Source organism: Tupaia chinensis, unplaced genomic scaffold, assembly GCF_000334495.1.
Source record: "Tupaia chinensis unplaced genomic scaffold, TupChi_1.0 Scaffold000048_1, whole genome shotgun sequence".
NCBI lineage: Eukaryota > Metazoa > Chordata > Mammalia > Scandentia > Tupaiidae > Tupaia > Tupaia belangeri.
This window is the reverse complement of record NW_006159506.1, coordinates 2,528,851-2,548,905: the sequence shown is the minus strand read 5'-3', so window position 1 is coordinate 2,548,905 and position 20,055 is coordinate 2,528,851. Positions and strand designations below refer to the sequence as shown.

The 20,055-nt window shown below is 43.8% G+C and overlaps 1 protein-coding gene across 4 annotated transcripts in view; it reads right to left on the bottom strand.

Moving 5' to 3' along the window:
• Positions 1-6,969: 6,969 nt before the first annotated feature.
• Positions 6,970-20,055, bottom strand: part of ADTRP (androgen dependent TFPI regulating protein) — a 128,175-nt gene continuing 115,089 nt past the window's right edge. For 2 of the 4 annotated variants that reach the window (XM_014590994.2, XM_006141190.3), the window contains exons 6-7: positions 19,783-19,934; positions 11,194-11,417 (exon numbers count right to left, since the gene is read on the bottom strand). In XM_014590994.2, the coding sequence (XP_014446480.1) occupies positions 11,314-11,417; positions 19,783-19,934 (256 nt within the window). In that variant the 3' untranslated portion in view covers positions 11,194-11,313. Of the gene's footprint in view, positions 7,789-11,163; positions 11,418-19,782; positions 19,935-20,055 lie in introns of those variants that run through there. The other 2 variants (XM_014590997.2, XM_027774838.1) reach the window with 2 other exon arrangements.

Here is a 20,055-nt window from a genome sequence, read left to right as displayed (position 1 = left end):
AAAAAAAAAATTCACGCCGGGCGCGTGTGCGTGCATGCCCAAGATCCTGAGAGGAGAGTGGAGGAGAAGGGATTGCGGCGTGGTCATCCCTCCTGGGGGGTGATTTCTTGCTTTCTGTCTCTATGTCTCTCTCTGTCTGTCTGGCGAGCGCATGCGCCCTACAGCGAAAATCTCTCAAAAAAAAAATCCATAGAATAGATACATTTTTAAAAATGGAACAGAATAATAACAAGACAAAAAAATAAAAGGGTTTAGCACACATGTTATAGAAGAACATGATTTTAGAACACTTTTGCTTTGTCAATGCATGGGCACACATGTGTGTTCTATGTTCTGTGTGTGCTTCTACTGGGTCATGAATTAAAATGCATTTCTGAGAGTACCAGTCAAGGAAGGTTGAAAGCTGTTGATGGAGAGGAAAGTATTAGGGCATGCGGGTCAGATAAATCTGGATTTGAATTCTGATGACACCATTATGTCACTAAGCATGTGTCTGGGCACCAATGATGTGTTTAAAGTCTCTTATACACTGTGTACCATGCTCTGTGTGGGGGAGACAATCATGAATAAGACATACTCTTTGCCCCCAAAGAAGTACACAGTATGCCCTCTGTCTCTATTCAACACTTGGGGATCTCTGTGGCAGATTAATAAGAAGAAATCTTAGGAATGCTCAGTGGTGCCATGGGCTGTTCAACAGTCAATGGAATCCAAACATTTTTAACAATTCTGTCTCCTCTCTTTTTAAGTGTGGTGACAACCCGGCACTAACTTCTCTCCCCGGTCATAAAGCAAGTTTAAATTTCTGTAGTGTCAGCCAAGCACTCAAGCTGGCTACTCAGAGTGGCATGTCACAGCTGTCTCCTCTGTTCACTCCCCCAAGGGCGTGCACAATCTAGTTTGACCCAGCGGCCACCAAGATTATGGTCTAGCTCTATTTTGGGATACTGGGACCATTGATTAGCTCTCTTGGGGTAGAGAGCCAAGACACATACCCAGACATCTCTTAGCAACTCGCAGGGTGAAAAATCGTCAACAAGGCAAGGCCTGTCCTTGGAGTCTGCAGCTCTGTTATCGGTCATTTCTGTACCATTCCTTTTCTCCAGTATCCCATTTCCTGTGTTCCAAGCATACACCCTCCCATATGAAAACTTGTATCCAAATATCACTTATTTATCCTTTTTTAAAGTTTATTCAGTTCATGAATGAGATAGTGAGAGAGAAACACAGATGGAGTAGCCCCAACAAGGTCCTGACACCGTAACCGCCCAGTCCCAGCTGGCTCAGATGGAGGACACACACCTACCCAGCATATCTAGGGAGGTCTCGGGACACAAACTCAGAACCTTTCCACACTCACAGAGTGTCACATTTTACCACTGAGTTACTGTGCATCCCCTAAATAGCCTACATTGATATGGACCGTATGAGTTTAAGTTAAGTTACTTCTCTCAAAAGTAGTTACATGTTAAGGGAACCAGCAGTTAGCGTAATGGCTATGTCGCTGGACTCCCACGTAGTCGACCGCGGTTCGCGTCTCGGACCCGGTGGCTTAAATCTCACGCCGGGCGCGTGTGCGTGTGTGCCCAAGATCCCGAGAGGAGAATGGAGGAGAAGGGATTGCGGCGTGACCATCCCCCCTGGGGGGTGATTTCTCGCTTTCTGTCTCTATGTCTCTCTCTGTCTGTCTGGCGAGCGCACGCGCCCTATAGCAAAAACCTCTCAAAAAAAAAAAAAAAGTAGTTACATGTTAAGTTTGTCACTCTATGTAAAATGGCTTTTCTTTGTTTTTTTTTTTAAGCAAGATATTTGGGATGGTAGTAAGCAAAGGCCCTCCCATGGCCCCTGAATAATCAGTTAAAGTGGGGAGAGGCTGAAGAAGTCTTGGCAATGATGATGTAAGAGAATCAGACTAGACCAGGCCTTAATGAAAGCACATGCTATCAGGAAGGGGTGGGCAGACTGCTAAGGTAAATTCTGATATAAACAAGATTTTTCTTCAGTGCCTCCTCTTCCCACTGAAGGATCAAGTGCCCAGACCTGGATCCTACTACTCCATAGGATTTCCTTTGTGTAATCAGGGCTATTTCTCTATATTTTTAAGTTTATTTATTTATTTTTTCTATGTGTGAAAGAGAGTCACCCCCAGTAGGGCCTTGATGCTATGATTCACTCCTAGCCTCAGCCAGCCCTGGGTCATGGGCACATGCATGTCCTGCATACTCAGGGAGGTCTTCGGACACCATCCGAGAACCTTGCCATGTGGGTCAGCCTTACAGAGAGTAACTTCAGCTGTACACCTTCAGCTCTCCACTGAGGGCTCTCTGTCCACCCTGGTGCTCTCCCTGAATGCAGTTTTTATCCTTCAGATCATTCCTCATCTTCTCCTTTTCACCTAAACTTATTTGTCCTGTGTCCCAGTCGATCAGGGTTCTTTCTGCTGTAGGTCACGTGAAACTGTAATTTGCTCATCAGTGTTTATACAACTCTGTTATTTATGCTGGAGAGAGTATCTAAAATGAAATAATAACTCCAGTGTTGGGAATTGAAGCCTCTGGAGAAGCCTACCGTAGAGGGTATTTGGTGAAGCTTGTGAGATTAAGAAGTTGTAAGAAATCTCAAATCAGGTTGCACTAAAGTATTCCCTAAAAGTGCAGTTAGGCTTGTGGGGGTGTATGGATAAGTGGATACAGCCTTGGGCCTCAGGCATTTGCAGTCAAGAAGGGTTAGATGGGGGATGGGAGGCCAGGCACTCACATCCACCACTTTTAAATTATCTTATTTAACATGGCAGATGCTACCATCCACTTAATTTTATAGATAAGGAACCAATGCGCAGGTAAGTAAATTATTTCCCCCACGTCAATACAGATAAGAGAGCTGTAGAGTCAGAATTTGAATTCAGATCTAGACTGCTTCTAAAGCATCTGTTTATTTGAGCACTCCATACCTTCGCAGAAGTAGAAGCCAAGGAGAATATTAAGAAGACAGTGATTAGAACACTGCATGGAACTGATGTGGATTACTATAGAAGTTCAGGAAAGACTGCCGGCCAAACACCCTAGAGGGTAAGCAAAGCTTTTTAAGAGAACTGGTAAGTGGCATTCCAGACAGGTCTAAAGCTGTAAAGAATGATTTATTCCATAGTAGTAGGGAGCAGACAAACCTTTTCAGGTTGCGTGACCAGTTTAAGCGAAAGCTTGGGAGTAAGAATAAAATATGCTGGAGGCCCAGCTGTTGTAGCATAGTAGTAATGCAAGTGATCTGCAGTGGTGGAAACCACATGGTAGACCAGGGTTCGAATCTTGGCTCAGCTTGAAAACCTGCCTGATGGGTACCTAGGATCTTGAGAATCCAGAGGGCCGGGGAAAGGAGACTGCTGCATGACAAGACTCTGTGGAGGGTGCTTCTCTATCTTTTGTGCTCATATATGTGCCATCATTAAAAGAAAAATGTGGGACCAGCAGATGGCGTAATGATTATGTCACTGGATTCCCATGTAGTCCACCACAGTTCAAGTCCTGGACCCAGAGACTTAAAGCTCACACTGGGTGCATACGCATGTGTGCTGAAAATCCCAAGAGGAGAATGGAGGGGAGAGATTGTGATGTGACCATACCCCCGGGGAGGGGGGGGTGATTTCTCACTTTCTCTCTGTCTCTCCAGCATACACAGTCTATAGTAAAATCTCTTCAAAAAGAAAAGAAATGTGCCTTGGGCCCCAAAGAGGAAGACCTGATAAGGAAATGAAAATTATTCCTTGTGGGGCCACCTTCTCTTTGACCTGATCTTAGTTCAGCTGAGGGCAGGAGTGACAAAAGCAGGAGGGATTTTCCCTCTCTGGGGACAGCTCAGCAAACTCATTTTCCCCAGCCTTACCTGGAGCCACAGCCTCATCCCCAGGGCGAAGGACTTTTTCTCAGCAGTCCCTGATGTGCGGTCGCTTGGCGTCTCCAGGAGGAAGGGCAGGGAGCCAGGTGGTTCACCCTGCCTGTTTTGGGATCCTAGCCAGTCTCAAATTTACATAACACAGCATAATCCACAGAAACAGGATGAAGGCGGAAGGTTTTTTTTTTTTTTTTTTTTTTTTTTTTTTCTGCTCCAAGACACGGAAACCTTTATTTTCTCCCTACACCACAAACCGGTGCTGTTAAATAATATTGGATAATTGCACCTGTCGTACTCCCCATATTGTGCTGAGGAAAAATAATTGCTGGTTTTCTGCTTTGCCGTTTAGCTGTGACTCCGTCATTTGACTCGGAGCATGTCATTTTCTCCCATTTTAGACTGTGTACAGTCAAACTGTGTGAAAGGACTCACAGATAGCAGCCCTGCGTGTGTGAGTGGGCGCAGGTCTCATTCAGCACAGATTTCTAATTTATACAGCATTGAAAATCCACAGCTATAAATAAACAGCTCTGTCTTTGCTGCCTACTCAAATACTTTATTAAAAAAAAAAAAAAAAAAAAAAAAAAAAAAAGGGCACATCCAATTGCAGGAGAAAGGAAAAACAAGACTGTCTAGATGTGGTTTCTGGTTTCTGAATCCTGGGCCTGGGAGGGGGGATGCCCAACCTTGGGGTAGGCTCAGGGCTCAGCCCAGAGGCTTTCTGGAAGGCCTAACCTTGCCACCCCTTCCCAAGCCTCCTCTGAATCCCCAATGTGGGTGCAAAGTGTTTGGGTATCCTGGTACATGCAAGTGGCTTCCTGTTATGACAAGTATTACAGAGAGTAGGTGTAGAGAAACTGAAAATAGTTAGAGAAATGTAGGGCCCTTTGGGGGGAGGATGGGATTAATGTATTGTTTAGGCAACAAGATAAATCTTCTGTGCAAATTCATTCTGGTTTCACGTGTGAGACAGCAACACCAGAGCAGAAGCATGAGCAGGGGCGGGTCTATCAGAGGTTGGCGGAGTTGTCCTGCCCCTTGGTATACTTGTAGGTGGGGTAGTTTTCACCCAGTTTTGTTTATCCTTGTTTTTTAAATAAAGGTTTTCAATTACCGTTACTGCTTTGCTCTATGATAAAGAGGAAGAAATGCGATCTTGGGAATCAATTATCCCTGTGACCTTAGCTCTGTCATCTCCCTGCTCTGAACCCAAAGGTATGCTAGAATCTAGTTGTATAGATATAGATGAGAACCAAGTGGTTGTCGAAATTTTCCAACTCTGCTTTCTGAGACATGTTGGTAGCATGACAGAGGCCACAGAGGGAGTGTTTACACCAAGGAAATGGGCAAACATCATCAATTAGGGCTTTACGTTTTTCCCAGGGATTTAGTTTTAAACATGTACCACTATCAGAACTCAATTTGCTTGTTTATAAAATGAGGACATACATTTTTACCTGTAATGTTTCTGTGAGGCTCAGTCGAGTGAAAATGATTCTAACTTATGTGACACTGTACAAATATTATTGCCAGTATTATCATTTGGTTTCTATTGTTGTCATTTTCTAAGTACTAAAGGCTGAACACAGCCCTACATAGATAGCAAAACTATATGCTTTTTAATGAATGTTGAATCGGTTTTCATTATAGGTGTTATCTATCTATCTATATACATGGAACCAAAGGTATATAGATAGATAGATGATAGATAGATAGATAGATAGATAGATATAGATAGATGGATAGCTAGATAGCTAGATAGGTATTAATTACCAGAGGGTATATGTGCTTTCCAGAGGCAGATAGAAACAGAGAGGAATGGAGGGGAGAAAGTGCCTCCCTCCTAGTGGAGTGTGGTCATACAGTAATCTTTTTTTCTCCATTTCTATGTCTTGTTGGGATTTGGGGCTCACATGTACCTGGTGTGTTTTTCAAGTCACCAGGGCTGTGATTTGAACCATGGTTGGCCACTTGGGATACAGCTCCCTTAACTACTAGACTATAGGGCTGGCCCGGGTTATTTACCCTTAAGGTTTAGTAGCACTTGGAAGCATTTTTGTGTTAAAGCAGGTGTTCAAAAGGTCCTGGGGCCAGCAGATGGCATGATGGTTAAGTCACTGGACTCCCACATGGTTGACTGCAGTTCAAGTCTTGGACCTGGTGGCTTAAACTCAAGCCAGGCACATGTTGCATGCCTAAGATCCCAAGAGGAAAATGGAAGAGAGGGGATTGCTGCATGGCCACCCCGCAGGGGGTGATTTCTTGCTTTCTGTCTCTCTGTCTCTCTCTCTTTCTGGCGAGTGCATGTGCCTTATAGCAAAAATCTCACTAAAAAATGAGAAAAAAGATCCTGAGGTATTTCTGGTGCTGGAATAGACACTGTACAATGACCTGCCATGCTTCAATTAAGGTTAATTTTGTCCCAGGGACAGTAAAGCCACAAAGAGAAATCTATAAGCTCCCTCCAACCAAGAGCTTACCATGACTCTGAGAAGTATGCAACCCCAGTCACCCTAGGGGCGTGGAAAATCTGGGCAATCCCCTACGGACTTCATATGTAGGGAATTTCCACATTGACAACTGGTTCTGGGCTCCTGGGGAGACCAGGTGCCAGAGTAGTTAAAAGGCAGCAGCATGTGCGGGGAAAGAAGTGGTGTTCCCCACTCAAAGCAGAAATGACTAGAGGCTCAAGGTAACAGAATAGCAGAGAATGGGTAGGGAGAAAGCAGGTTTCTGGGTGCTTGTCTTAGTCTTTGCTTAGCCTGCCTGCCCTATTGGAGTGGTCTGCCCTCTTTCTAATGCTTCACGACTCCTCTTGATGTCCATTTCTACTCAACTTCTGGACAATGTTCGTTTGAGCAGTCCAAGTGCAATTTACTCTAGGGTCCACACCCCAACCCATAGGAGTCTAGTACAGACACACTAACAGACTAGAAAGAGTGCCTACAAGTAAAGGGCCACTCATGAATCCTTGTTAATCACCTGACAATCAGCTTTGGTAAACCATATACTCACCCAGCCAAGTTCTTTGTACAAAATCAATCCCTAGCAGTTCTGGTATTCAGATCATTTCCCATTCAATGTCTTCCCCAAGTAAAAGTGCATTTATTTGATAAAAAAATGTTCAAGTGGAAGTGAGTTTGATAATGGCACTATGCTCAACATTTATACTTGCCTTAAATGCTTGCTCCCAAAATGAACAGCTCTCCTAATATCTTATATAACTTATTTCCTCATTGTCCCTGTTTGCTATCACACCAGGTAGACTGACAACTTCCTACAATGTAAATCAATGGAAAAAATGTAAATGAGCAACACATAAAAATAACTAGCTTATACTAAAATACTGTTTAAGAAAGTCTAGGATTGTTCAAAAATGGCCCAGACCTGGGAATTAGGCGATCTGAAAGACAGAGCCATTGTCTTGGCTTTGGCTCTGACTAGCCCTTTGGCTGCATGCCAGTTACTTGTCATCTAGGTCCTCAACATGTTTCTCTATGAAATCAAGAATTTGAATGATCCTAAACTGCCCACTTTCTATGTCCGTATTCACTAACCCCACATTTTCATGAGTTTCTTTGACTGTTGAACAGATCTTGGCTAGAGATCATGCTCCACAGAGGTCAGATGAAGGTTACAAGTTCTGAAGCAGCAGCAGTTGTTTTGACATACCCACTCACCCTTTCATGGCACAAAGAGTCCTTAACTGAAGCTACCTCTCTAGCCCTCTTATTAAATGTAAATACCACTTCCTGTTCTATCTCCATAGGTTGCTCAAATCCCCTCACCAGAAAATTAAGATTCAAAAGATGAGAAAAAAAAGCTCTCATGTCTTCCCCCTTGGTTCTTGGCAAAAGATGTGCGATCACTTTCTTTTCTTCTGTAGCTGAATCATGTCACCTGTACAAATAAGAACAGACAGAGGGCTCAGGCTTTGGGGTTTTCTAAGGGGTATTGTATGGGCAGAGTCAATCTGACTTGGGGCAGCAGAAATCGGAGCATATTTGTCCCAATGTGAGAAAGGGTACTTTAAGGAGTTCCTCAAAACAGCCACCACTACTACAAGGGTAAGAAACTGTCCTTACAGTTGGCTGGTGAGCCAGTGCTGCTGTTTGCCTTTAGGTAGCTTTGCATAGCCAACAGGAGGCACTGGTTGCCAATGCTTTTGGTGAGTGTGTTTGCAGGTCATACAAAATCCATCACAAACTTCGAGAACACAAATGGAGATGAAGAGACCACATCAAATTAGAGAGGAAACAGAGGAGTCAATGTTTACCTAATTGGGGTCACTCTATGACCTCTCACCAATCAATTTATCTGCCTGGGTGGAAAAGTACTGCCACATTGATTAGTTTTTAGTAAGCTCATTATGAAGGCTTCATTCTACTGAAAGTACAGTAATAGATTTCTAAAATGATTTCCATTTAGCCAAAAGCGATTATCTCCATATTTAATGATTATAAATATTTTTTTTTGAGAAGTTTTTGCTATAGGACACGAGCACTTGCCAGACAGACAGAGAGAGACAGAGAGACAGAAAGTGAGAAATCACCCCCCGGGGAGGTGGCCACGCCACAATCCCTTCTCCTCTCAGGATCTTGGGCATGCACGCACACAGGCCCGGCATGAGTTTAAGCCACTGGGTCTGGTACTCGAACCACAGTCGACTACATGGGAGTTCAGCAATGTAGCCATTACACTGTTAGTCCCAATTATAAATCTTTGTATATGTTTACTGTAACTTTTACTTAGGAAATGTTTCTCAAACTCGGTGTCTTCTCTTCCATTTCAAAAGTTAGGGTCCTAATAGTTCTGGTCCTGAGTTACCACGGCAATCCCATGTCTGACGCTTCAAACCCTGCCACCTCTGTCAATTTTATCCATAACAGCAAACATTAAATGACTTCTAATTTCATTTTGCTGAACTCCCCTTTTCCAAGCTACAGTGACTTGTGACTGGAAGTCCCACCTGTAACCTTTCCATGACACTGAACTCTAGGATGACTGTCTGACCACACATTCCCTGAGAACACCTCTGTGTTCATATTTGTCACCACTTTCCAGGTCAGGACTTTTCCTTTTTCCACTCACCAATCTAGACTATCCTGGTTACTATGGCAAAGCTTCCTATTTCTAGTTTTTTTGTCCATGTGTATGTGTAATCATAGATATGTTTTTGTATCCGTGGTGTTATTTTACTTATTTATTTTTAGAGACAGTCCTGCTCTGTCTCAATCTTCTTGATTCAGCTCCTAGTAGCTGGAACAACAATTGTGTGTCATGTTTGGCTCCCAGTGAAGCCTACTATTTCTCCAGATTTATAGGTTTTCCATTAGTTTCACTTATGCTTCCAACTATTTTCCATTGTTATTAATTGCCAGAGAATGTGTACTCTTACCAGAGAGAGAGAGAGAGACAGAGAGAGACAGAGAGAGAGAGAGATGCCACTTCCCATTGGAGGCTATAATCCTTTTTCCTCCATATCTCCACCCCATTCTAATTTCGGGCATGCATGCACACATGCCTGGTGGATTTTTTAAGGTGGTGGAGTTGAGATTTGAACCATAATTGGCCATGTGGGATCTGGCTCCCAGTGCATTGTGCTTAGCCACTGCATTACAAAGCTGCCCCAACTTATTTCCTTTTTTGATGTGAATTCTCTCCTCCCCAGGTAAGTCTCCTCTACTTTATTTATATCTATAAGTGCAAGCACTATACCTCTTCTTTTTTATAGCATGTACTTTGAACCTTTAATGAATTATTTTTCAACTAAATAATAAAACTAATCCCTTCATGTTCAAGATTTAGTCGACAAAAACTTTTTAAATTTGTTCCCCCTGCAGTCACTGTGAAGGCTCCTAAAGCTTCCTTTGTATTGGTTACCAACCCCACACCCAAGCTCTTCAAATCTGTGATAACAATTGCACTTTTCAGCCCCAGGTGCCAAGGTTTTGAGATTCTCTTTTTATTTTTTTTGGAGAGGTTTTTTTCACTATAGGGCGCATGCGCTCGCCAGACAGAGAGAGACAGAGAGACAGAAAGTGAGAAATCACCCCCCAGGGGGGATGGTCACACTGCAATCCCTTCTCCTCCATTCTCCTCTTGGGATCTTGGGCACGCACGCACACGCGCCCGGTGTGAGTTTTAAGCCACCGGGTCCAGGACGCGAACCGCAGTTGACTACGTGGGAGTCCAGCGACATAGCCATTACGCTAACTGCTGGTTCCCAAGACTCCCTTCTTGATCTAAGAAACATAGCAGAACAGGAAGCCACCCAGGAGCAGGAGTGGTGTGTGACGTTCTACCAGGGGAAGGCAGCTCGTGGTTCCTTCCTCTGGATCGGAGTTTCCTACATCCAAAGCCAAGTACCCGTGTGGAGCATGAAGGAATTCCCACATACCCACCAATATAGATGAGAAGGTACTGTCCCTAAACGGGTCTCTGTGTGACATTCCAATAGTCACCTACTCTGCAGAGGCTTCCATGGTGCGAACGCTTCAGAAATCATGTTTCCTTTTTGCTTCCCGTAGGTGAAGGCAGGGACTGAGTCTTAGTCTTGAATTCTTAGGGAGCAAAGCAGTTTCTAGTCTTCTCTGAGTTTTTAAATTCTATCTCTGACCATGTTTCTAAAGGGCATGGCTTGAGATAAGTCAACTGTCGCCTTAGCCATGGCTCCTACATCTCACCTAAACCAAATTCACAGAAGGTTTCAAACTCTGATTAGGATGTCATTTGTTATCACTCTTCTTGACTGAGGGCGGTTCTGCCCAGTGGAGATCTCCTGATCGGGAGCTAGGGATATAGGTTCATCCTTGACTTATTTTTAGCCCTTCCTTTTTTTTTTTCTTGCCAGAGAGCACACAGGCTTTTGTGAGCGAGAGAAAGCACCTCCCAATGAAGTGTGATCATGCCATGAACCCATCTGCCTTTCTCCATCCTGTCAGGAAACTGACCACACCTGCACACGCACCTGGTGTATTTCAGCCTCCGGGGCAGGATTAGAACTGCGGTTGGCCGTGGGGATCAGTTCCCAATGCACAGTGCTTAGCCTCTGAACTACAGGACTGACACTATTTTAGTCCTTGGTCAGGTGGCACCATGGGTTAGAGATAATTTAGTCCAAATGGTTGATGATCATCTGTTGAAGATCCAAATGTTTTTCTGCTTTTTGGCTGTTACGGCACATAAACTATTGTTGAGTTCATATCGCTATAAGGACCAAGTATAATGATATATTTTATTATTTCAATCGTCATAACCGCAGATAAGTAAAAGTACAGAATTTTTACAGACTTATACCTGTGTATCTACAACCACAAAACACCTGGTGTACTTTAAATAGAAAATTCGAAGAACATTTTGCTTACTATCGGGGATTGTCTTGGAAGAGGATAAGAAGGCAGATGGTTGGGGGGATATGAGGCGTTAGAGGAGGGGTGTCAGAGCACTGACGAGCTTGAGTCCACAATGCAGAAGGGTTAGGAAGGAGATGGCACCAAGGGAGGAACCTGGAGGAACCTGGAGGAACCCTGCGAGAGAACAAACTGAGTAAAAAGGAGACTCAGTAACCCAGAGCAGGCTCTCTTTGAGTTTAAGGAGATAAAGATAGGGGAAGAAAGGCAACCGGGAGAATTTTTGTTATTAAGTGTTGCCCCAGTGGATCATGCTTTACGCATACATGTAGAACCATCTCACACTGGTATTCTTTTCTTAGGATGTGGTCAAGAATAATGTGTGGGGCAGATTTTATCTAATTTCTTCATGGATAAAACTAAGGAAATAGACTGATGGCCTCTAACTTCGAATCTCCTTTCAAAAAAACCTGGTAGGGGACCAGCAGTTAGCCTAATGGCTATGTTGCTGGACTCCCACGTAGTTGACCACGGTTCGCGTCCCAGACCCGGTGGCTTAAAACTCACGCCGGGCGCGTGTGCGTGCGTGCCCAAGATCCCGAGAGGAGAATGGAGGGGAAGGGATTGCAGCGTGACCATCCCCCCTGGGGGGTGATTTCTCGCTTTCTGTCTCTCTGTCTCTCTCTGCTGTCTGGCGAGCACACACGCCCTATAGTGAAAAAATCTCTCCAAAAAAAAAAAAAAAAAACAAACAAACAAAACCGAAAAACCTGGTAAATAATATTAATGCAAAGTTTTGGTATTGTTCTGTCCAAGGCACCATCACAAAGCTATTGCACTGGACCAACTGGCATTTTAAGCTTATGGACTGTCCCTCAGAGAAAAAAGATCTATGTCTTGGATCCTGGCAAAGGAGACCCCGCTCCCCAGCATGTGTTCATTAGATGCACCAGGGAAGGGATCATGGGTCCTTAGTAAGCTGACCATCTTTTAACTGACCCCCACATGTCAGAGGCCTTGCCATTTTAGCCTGTAGGTGCTTAGCCCCTTTCTGTGCCTGATATTTCTGGTAGGTTGGTTTTTTCTTCCTGGGGGACTTGTGTCCTGCTGTCAGCATTCTTGTGTCCTATCATCAAAGGGGAAAAAAAAAGAAGAAAAGAAAGAGAAAGAAAGAAAATTAAGTACTTAGGTAGCAGAGAAAAGGACCTTTGATGAGATGCCCTGACAGCTCCGTTTCCTCATTCACAGTGGATGGGAATCTGCCTGGGACGTGTCTAGATGTTCAGACGTGATGCAACATTAAGCGTACAATGATTTGCTGAAGAGTTTTTTTTCCTCCCTGTCTGCTTCTATCATTGTTCAAAATTGATGTTTTACCTAATTCTGCTTGAAAACTAAAAAATAAATTTTGGGGGGTATGCGGCTAGACCCTATAACTGACTCAGTGCTTATCCAACACTGTTTCATGACATATAAAAGGGAGAGAAGGGCAGGGAGGGAGAAAGTGAGAGTTAAGATGGGGGGCTCTGTATATCCTCTTGAGAATGCTGTGAGCTTCAACATCTTCTTTTATTTAGAATTATGTATTTTAATTTTTATTTATTCATTTATTTTAATTTGACTAGAGAGAGACACAGAAGAGAGAGAGAGAGAGAGAGAGAGAGAGAGTAAGCAAGCCACCAAGTCTAGGACTCAAACCATGGCCAGCCATGTCGGAGTGTCCAGTGTCTTAACTACCATGCTACCTGCTGGCCCCAACATCTTCTTGAAGTCCTTTCTGGGGCCATGATGGCATTTGCCTCCCTGATACACAGTCCCCTGCAACTGATGCCCCAGGATGATCTCATCATACGTTCCACGTTTCCATTTGACCCGTGGTATCATTCCTCATACTGTCTTTCTTGAGTTCTCATCATAGTCACCCATGGACATGACACATGGAGGGAGAGAGTTGATATTCGGTGACTATGGCCATCACTGCCAACATCTTCCCCAGAACAGCACTAGACTCGGAAGAACACCACATAGCACATGGATGCTTGCAGACATAATCTATCCTGGGAAGGCTCCAGAGTCCTGAGATGATAAAGCCTTATCCTCGAACCAGCAGCCTCAGTATTGTAACCAAACCATAAGAGAATCAAAGAGACTCCGTGCTTGGCCTGAGAGTCCATCTTAATATATTCAACCTTAGGAAAATTAGTCTTTCACTTCTGACTTTCCCTTCTCTCACAGAATCTTACAGAACCTAATCTTTTACCTCCCTCACAACAGGGTTAGCCTAATGCTTATTGAATGCAAGTTAATAATAATCTTTTGAGTTTTTGCAGATACTGAGTTATGGAGGTAAGGAGGGGAAGATGCCACCAACCCCCTCCCATATGACCAGTTGAAGGAGATTTTATTAGCTCAAGTGTTGCAAAGCTACCCCTAGACCTTCACTGTTTATAAACCAGGATCTAAAAATTATCTTGACTGACTCCATCTTGCCTTTGCTACCTTTTAAAAAATTATTTAACTTATTATTATTATATTTTAATTTAATGAGAGGAGAGAGAGAGAGAGAGAGAGAGAGAGAGAACACTGCCAGGTCCGGGACTCAAACTGCAGTGGGCCATGTAGGAGTCCAGTGCCCTAACCACCTCACCACTTACCAGCCCCGCCTTTGCTTCTTTATTAATCATTGCTTATTTTTAAGCCCCTTGTAGAGATCAGAAACTGGTCAATCTGCCTTGCCCTTTGTGCTCAGGACAAAAATTACACCTCAAGCAGTAATAGCCTCCCTGACTGTCTCAGGTCTCCTTGTGGTCCTGCCTGAAGACAATAAACAGGCCTCTTCATGATTCTGCCCAAGACAATGAATAACCTGGCCTTTGCTTCCAGATGTACACTCTCACTGACCCCGTACCCCTTACTTATATATAAATTTTGTGTCCTATCTAGTACAGTAGAGATGGTTATGGATTCCAGCCCACTCTCTCCCTGGTGCTGGCTTCAGTGCTTAAATTCTTTCCTATTCACCAACTCTGATTGGCTTTTGTCCACGTGACAAGTAGCATGGACTTGACTATAGGTCTTCTGGGATGTGGGCATCCCTGCCCTTTCCACCAACAGCATCTCTGCAGCAAGCGCCAGAAGAGCAGAGTTCCAGGTTGCATCCTGCATCTATGGAGCAAGGATCTACATTTTTAACAAGATCCCTAGGTTCCCCAAGATCCTCATTTCATAAGGATTTAGAGGCACAAATATATTTGAGAAGTCTTACTCTATAACAGCAATTTTTGACTTTGCAAATTAATAGAACTGGAATGCTTTAAAAAATGCCATGTCAAGTCCCTGTCTCCAGAGATAAGGACTCAGCTGGTCTGGGGTGGACCTGAGGATTACGACTTGTAAAACTTTTCTAGTGTTTCTAAGATAGAAAGTCAAGGTAGAAAATTACTCTAGAAAGATAGCTGGCCCACATAATTGGTCTTGACTGACATTTTGCCTGATATTCTGAACCATTTGGTGCTTGGCTGGCCAACTCCAACAGGGCCATACTGTGTCTCAGGATTTCAGAAGCGGAGATTCAGATTGCTGCACTGACAAATTCTATTTTGCTCGGTAAGTTCTTGAGGAAATGTACCAACTCTGTCAATTTGCATTCAGTTAGGTGGTTGTTACTTTTAATTGCTGTCAGCTGGGAAACTGGTAATTTATGTACAAAGTCAAAGGGGAGGATGGGAATATTCACACAGAGAAAAAAGGTAGTGATTTTTGCTGAGGGAGAAAGAGATTAACAACAATGGCGACTAACTCTGTATGCCAGGCCCTGCTCTTGACACCTGATGCTTAGCAAGTCATGTAAGGTCTTCCATGATTCTAGGAAGAGGCTACTAGCATTGTCTCCATGGTGACAAGAGGGAGTTGGAACACAGAGACTGTGAGTGCTTTGCCAGTCTTACTGCTCTCCAGGTGGCAGGGCCAAAGCTGGAACCCAGGCAACCTGGTACCAGAACTTTCTTAACCTGCCTCCAACTTCCTCTCCTTTGAATCTAAAGACAGGCTGGCCCCATAGCCTTGTGATTAAGAAAATTGGATCCCACATGGCTGGTTGCAGTTAAAATCCCAATCCCAACAGCTTGAAAAATATGGTGGGGTCATGTTTTTCTGTGCCCCAAATCCTGTCAGGATAGAGAAATGGAAGAAAAGGGAATGCAGCATGATCATGTCCGATGGCAGCAGGGTGGTGCTTTCTCTCTTTCCTACACCCTGTCTCTTTGTCTCTCTCTGGCAAGTACACATGCCCTCTGGCAATTAAAACTAAAATAAAAATGATATTTCTGCTCTTATTCTACATGGCTTAGGCAGTAAAAGGAGGAGAGAAAGTAGGGTTAGTCTTGAATCTAGTCAGATGACATGGATACTATGTTTCTGAAAGTCCAGAACAGAAGATTGAGACTTAGAGGTAGGGGACCCTTGACAATTGACTATCCAAGCCTAGACAGTGTTGAACTATGTGGGCGCGGCATAGCAGGCATCAACCAGGACCATCCTAGGCAAACCGGGCTGCATGGCCACCTACTTAGTGACCATCCTGTCCCTGAAGAGTTGAAGTGCATGGCCGTGGGTTATGGCTGGTTGGTGGCCATGTGCAGTACATACCCGATCTTTCTTGATGCTTGTTCCAATGCTCTCTCCCTTGGCATGTTCTATCTGTCCTACCACAATCAACCACTGTCAACCACTCTTCCATGGTATACCATATTGCCGCCCTCCCAGACTCCTTAAACTCTTCATACTCTACTGTAATCTATAACCACTAGAGTCATTTATCTGCTATTCCTGAATACCTTTGCAAGAAGTCCCTCTTCATGCTAGAGAGAAGAATCTGTGAATACCCCACCATCTGCGGACCCAGGGTCTGGTATAAAAACAAATCCCTAAAGAAGTCATTAAAAAGCAGTAGCGGGGGACCAGAAGTTGGCATAATGGCTATGTTGCTGGACTCCCATGTGATCAACCACAGTTCGAGTCCTGGTCCTGGTGGCTTAAACTCATGCTAGTCACGTGTGCGTGTGCCCAAGATCCTGAGAGGAGAATGGAGGAGAAGGCATTGTGGTGTGGCCATCCCTCCTGGGGAGTGATTTCTCACTTTCTGTCTCTCTGTCTTTCTGGCGAGTGCATACGCCCTATGGCAAAAATCTCTCAAAAAAACCCCAAAAAACAACCCCTCACTGTATAAGTACTATATCCGGTTTTTCACTACAATTAAATCCCAATGAGCAAACAAGCTGGCATCAACATATGGCACTCTTGCTTATGTTGTGCATATGCCAAGGTTCATGTGGATAATAGACGTTGTTGTGGCTACTTGTCTCTCTCCCCTCCCTCTAGATTTTTAACTCCTTAAGAAGAAAATGGGTAAAACAACCCATTATAACATCAGAACAGGATCGTGAATTGGTTAAATCCCAAGCAGATATTTATTGATTACACATGGCAGAATGAGAATGAAAAATGAAATCAGATTCCTTAAAATCGCAATGCAGTGAACTCTTCAAAAATGTTGAAAATGGGGACCAGCATGTGGCTTGGTGGTTAAGGTGCTGGATCTCACATGGCCAGCTTTGTGGTTCAAGTCTCAGACCCAGTGGGTTGAGAATCTCATTGGGCACGAATATATGCATGCCCAAAATCTTAAGAGAAGAATGGAAGAGAAAGATTGCAGTATGGCCATCCTCTCTGGGGGAGGGTTTCTCACTTCCTCTCTCTCTCTCTCGCTCTGTCAAGCACACGTGCCCTATAGCAAATGCTACATGAGGGATGGCCATGCCACAGTCCCTTCTCCTCCATTCTCCTCTCGGGATCTTGGGCATGCACGCACATGCGCCCGGCATGAGTTTAAGCCACCGGGTCCAGGCCTCAAACTGCCGTCGACTACATGGGAGTCCAGCAACATAGCCATTACGTTAACTGCTGGTCCCCACAATGAGGCTTTTTATAAAGGTCTTTGTGTTGAATATAGTGATTTTCATAATAATACATAAAGCAAAAATTTTAGTTTTTAACTCAATGGAAATTTAATATTTGCTACACAGTAACAATTTAAAAATTAACCCACTGAGTGTAATGCCATTGACTAAACAGTTATTATTCTTGAAGGTCTAAGTAATTAAGTTTTTTTCTTCCTATAGTTGCCAAATATTACAAGGATTATTTTCTTAAATCAATCATTTCTGTTTTCTTTCCTTCATTTTTTCCCTCTCCCTTCCTCCCTCCCTTTCTTCCTCCCTTTCTTTCTTCCTTCCTTCCTTTTCTTTCTTCCCTTCCCTTCCCTTCCCTTTCCTTTCTCCCTCCCTCCCTCCCCCCCCTCTTTTCTCTCTCTCTCTCTCTCTCTCTCTCTCTCTCTTTCTTTCTTTCTTTCTTTCTTTTTCTTTTTTCGATATAGATTTAGAGAAGGAATCTGTTCTCTTTACCCAGAACTTTAAGGAGCCAAAACTAGTTAGAATTAGATATAACACATCTGAAATGTCGACATTTTTTTCCTTCTGGATAATTGCCAATGATTTGGAATTTTTATCTAGGGAGTGCTTTTTAGTATTCCATTTTTAAGTGTTTGCTTTCAAAGAGGATATTGTCTTTGAGAGTTCTTGAACCAGTCAGATGCTCTGGGAGTAGTATGACAAGTCTAAGTTGCATGCTTGTCTCTCTGGGGTCTCAGCCTTCTCTCTCAAATACGCACTTTGGTACTGAACCTTCTGAAACTGCCGGGTGTTTTGCATACCCAGGCTTATGTTTTCACACCAGTTCATAGATTGGGCGGAAGATGCCACTTCTGCCATTTCTATTTTGATGGAACAGAATGGCATGTGGGCGAGGATGTGGGGACTGTGTGCGACTCTGCCTTTCTCATTTACAAAACCAGCACAGAGCTTGCTGCATTTCTTGACTGGGGAAAAAAAGTCATGTGTATTTTGAAATCTGACTTTCTGGTAGTTACTTTTCCAACAGAAAACATTTTGGGGATAAGGAAGAGGGGAATGAGGAGGAGAATTAAATCTTCCCTCTTTTTAAAACCAACTAAAGGACTGACTCCATAGCACAATGGTTAAACCCTGTACATGGGAAACTGGATCCCACAAGGCTGACTGCAGTTCGATTCCTAGCCCAGGAGGCTTGAAGAACATGCTGGGAGCATGTGAGTGTGCATCTGAAATCCTGACAAGATGCAGAAATGGAGGAGAAGGAATTGCGGTGTGGCTATGCCTCATTGGTGGATATATATATATATTTTTTTCTCTCTCCTTTCTCTCTCTCTGTCTGCCTCTCTCTCTCTGGCAAGCACATACACCCACTGGCAGTAGACAAAATCAACTATATTAAGATTATATTTTTCTCATGAAGAAACAAGTTGGTTCTACTCGTTTATAAGTAGAAAGCCTAGCTTATTGACATTCACAGTGCCCAAGGCCTGTCTACACAAGAATCTCAACCTCAAGTATAGGCTGGGCTTTTATCTGGCAGATGCTTTAGTAAAGGTTGAGAAGCAATGCCATGGAGGAGGAATGGGAACTCCTCTGACAGCACACCACTAAGACGGGAAGAGCTACCAGAGGCATCTGGACTCATTTCCTTCATAAAGAAAACCTTGACATTGTAACCACTTGTGTCTCTCTCAAGCCCTGGAAGGAGTGTGTGTGTATGATCCTGCTCCCATTTTTTTTATCCTAGGGATGATAATACCTTGTTTTCTGGACTCTGACCTTTCTAAACAAGATTATCCCTTCTCCCAATAGGGCATGTGTGCTTGCCAGGGAGAGAAGAAGAGCTAAATCACTCCCCCATGGTCATGGTCATGTGTAATCCTTTTTCTTCCATCTTTCTATCCAATCAGGATTTAGGGCATGCCTATACACACATGCCCAGAGTGCTTCTTTTCAAGTGCTGGGGCTGGGATTTGAACCACTGTTGGCCATGTGGGATCTAGTTTCTTCCACACAGTGCTGAACTATTGCACTATGGAGGCCAACCTTAAACAGATTTATTTTTTGCTTAATGTTAAATGAAGTGTTGTCTGAGGAAGGAGGGAAGATAATTTGATGGACTCTTTTCAGGGAGTGCTAACTTCCCCCAGGCCTTTTGATAAAAAGTTAATGTATTTCTTTTCTATTAGTGTGAGGCAGAGAAGGAGAAAGAGACAGAGAGAAAACACCTCTAGCAGGATCTTGTTGCCATGATCCACCCCAGTCTTAGCCGGCTCCAGATCATGGGTATGTACAAGCCTAGTGTACTCAGGAAGGCTTCTGGATGCAAATATGGAATCTTCCCATGTGGGTCTACCTCACAGAGCATCATGTTTGACCTCTGCACCACTGTCCACAAACCCTACCTGGACTCTTCCTTCTCCTCCTTTGGTAGGACCTGTGTGCATCCTTTGGATAAAGGCATGAAGTATCATTGCTTTCCATTATGAACTAGTTTCTCCCTTTGTTTCCAAGAGCAGTGGAGAGAAGGTAAGAAGGAAATGTCTCTGTAGATCAGAGAGAAATATACTGACCCCATTTCCAGTGGCTGAGCTTCTCTCCAAGAAGGTAGAGGCCAGCACTAAAGACGTAGCTGAGACAGAAGAATGCCATTAGCACCACTGGGCTGAGCTTCTCAAACACAGGGTACACCCACTGACCTGTCTCAGAGTGGAGCCACAGGATCCTGCAGAGAACAAATCATGGTGTTAGGACTGTAGGAGACAAACAGGACATTTCTCCTCAGAACCAATGGGGTCCTGAGTCCAGACAGGAAAAGAAACTGTAAAGGATGATTGTCAACAGTT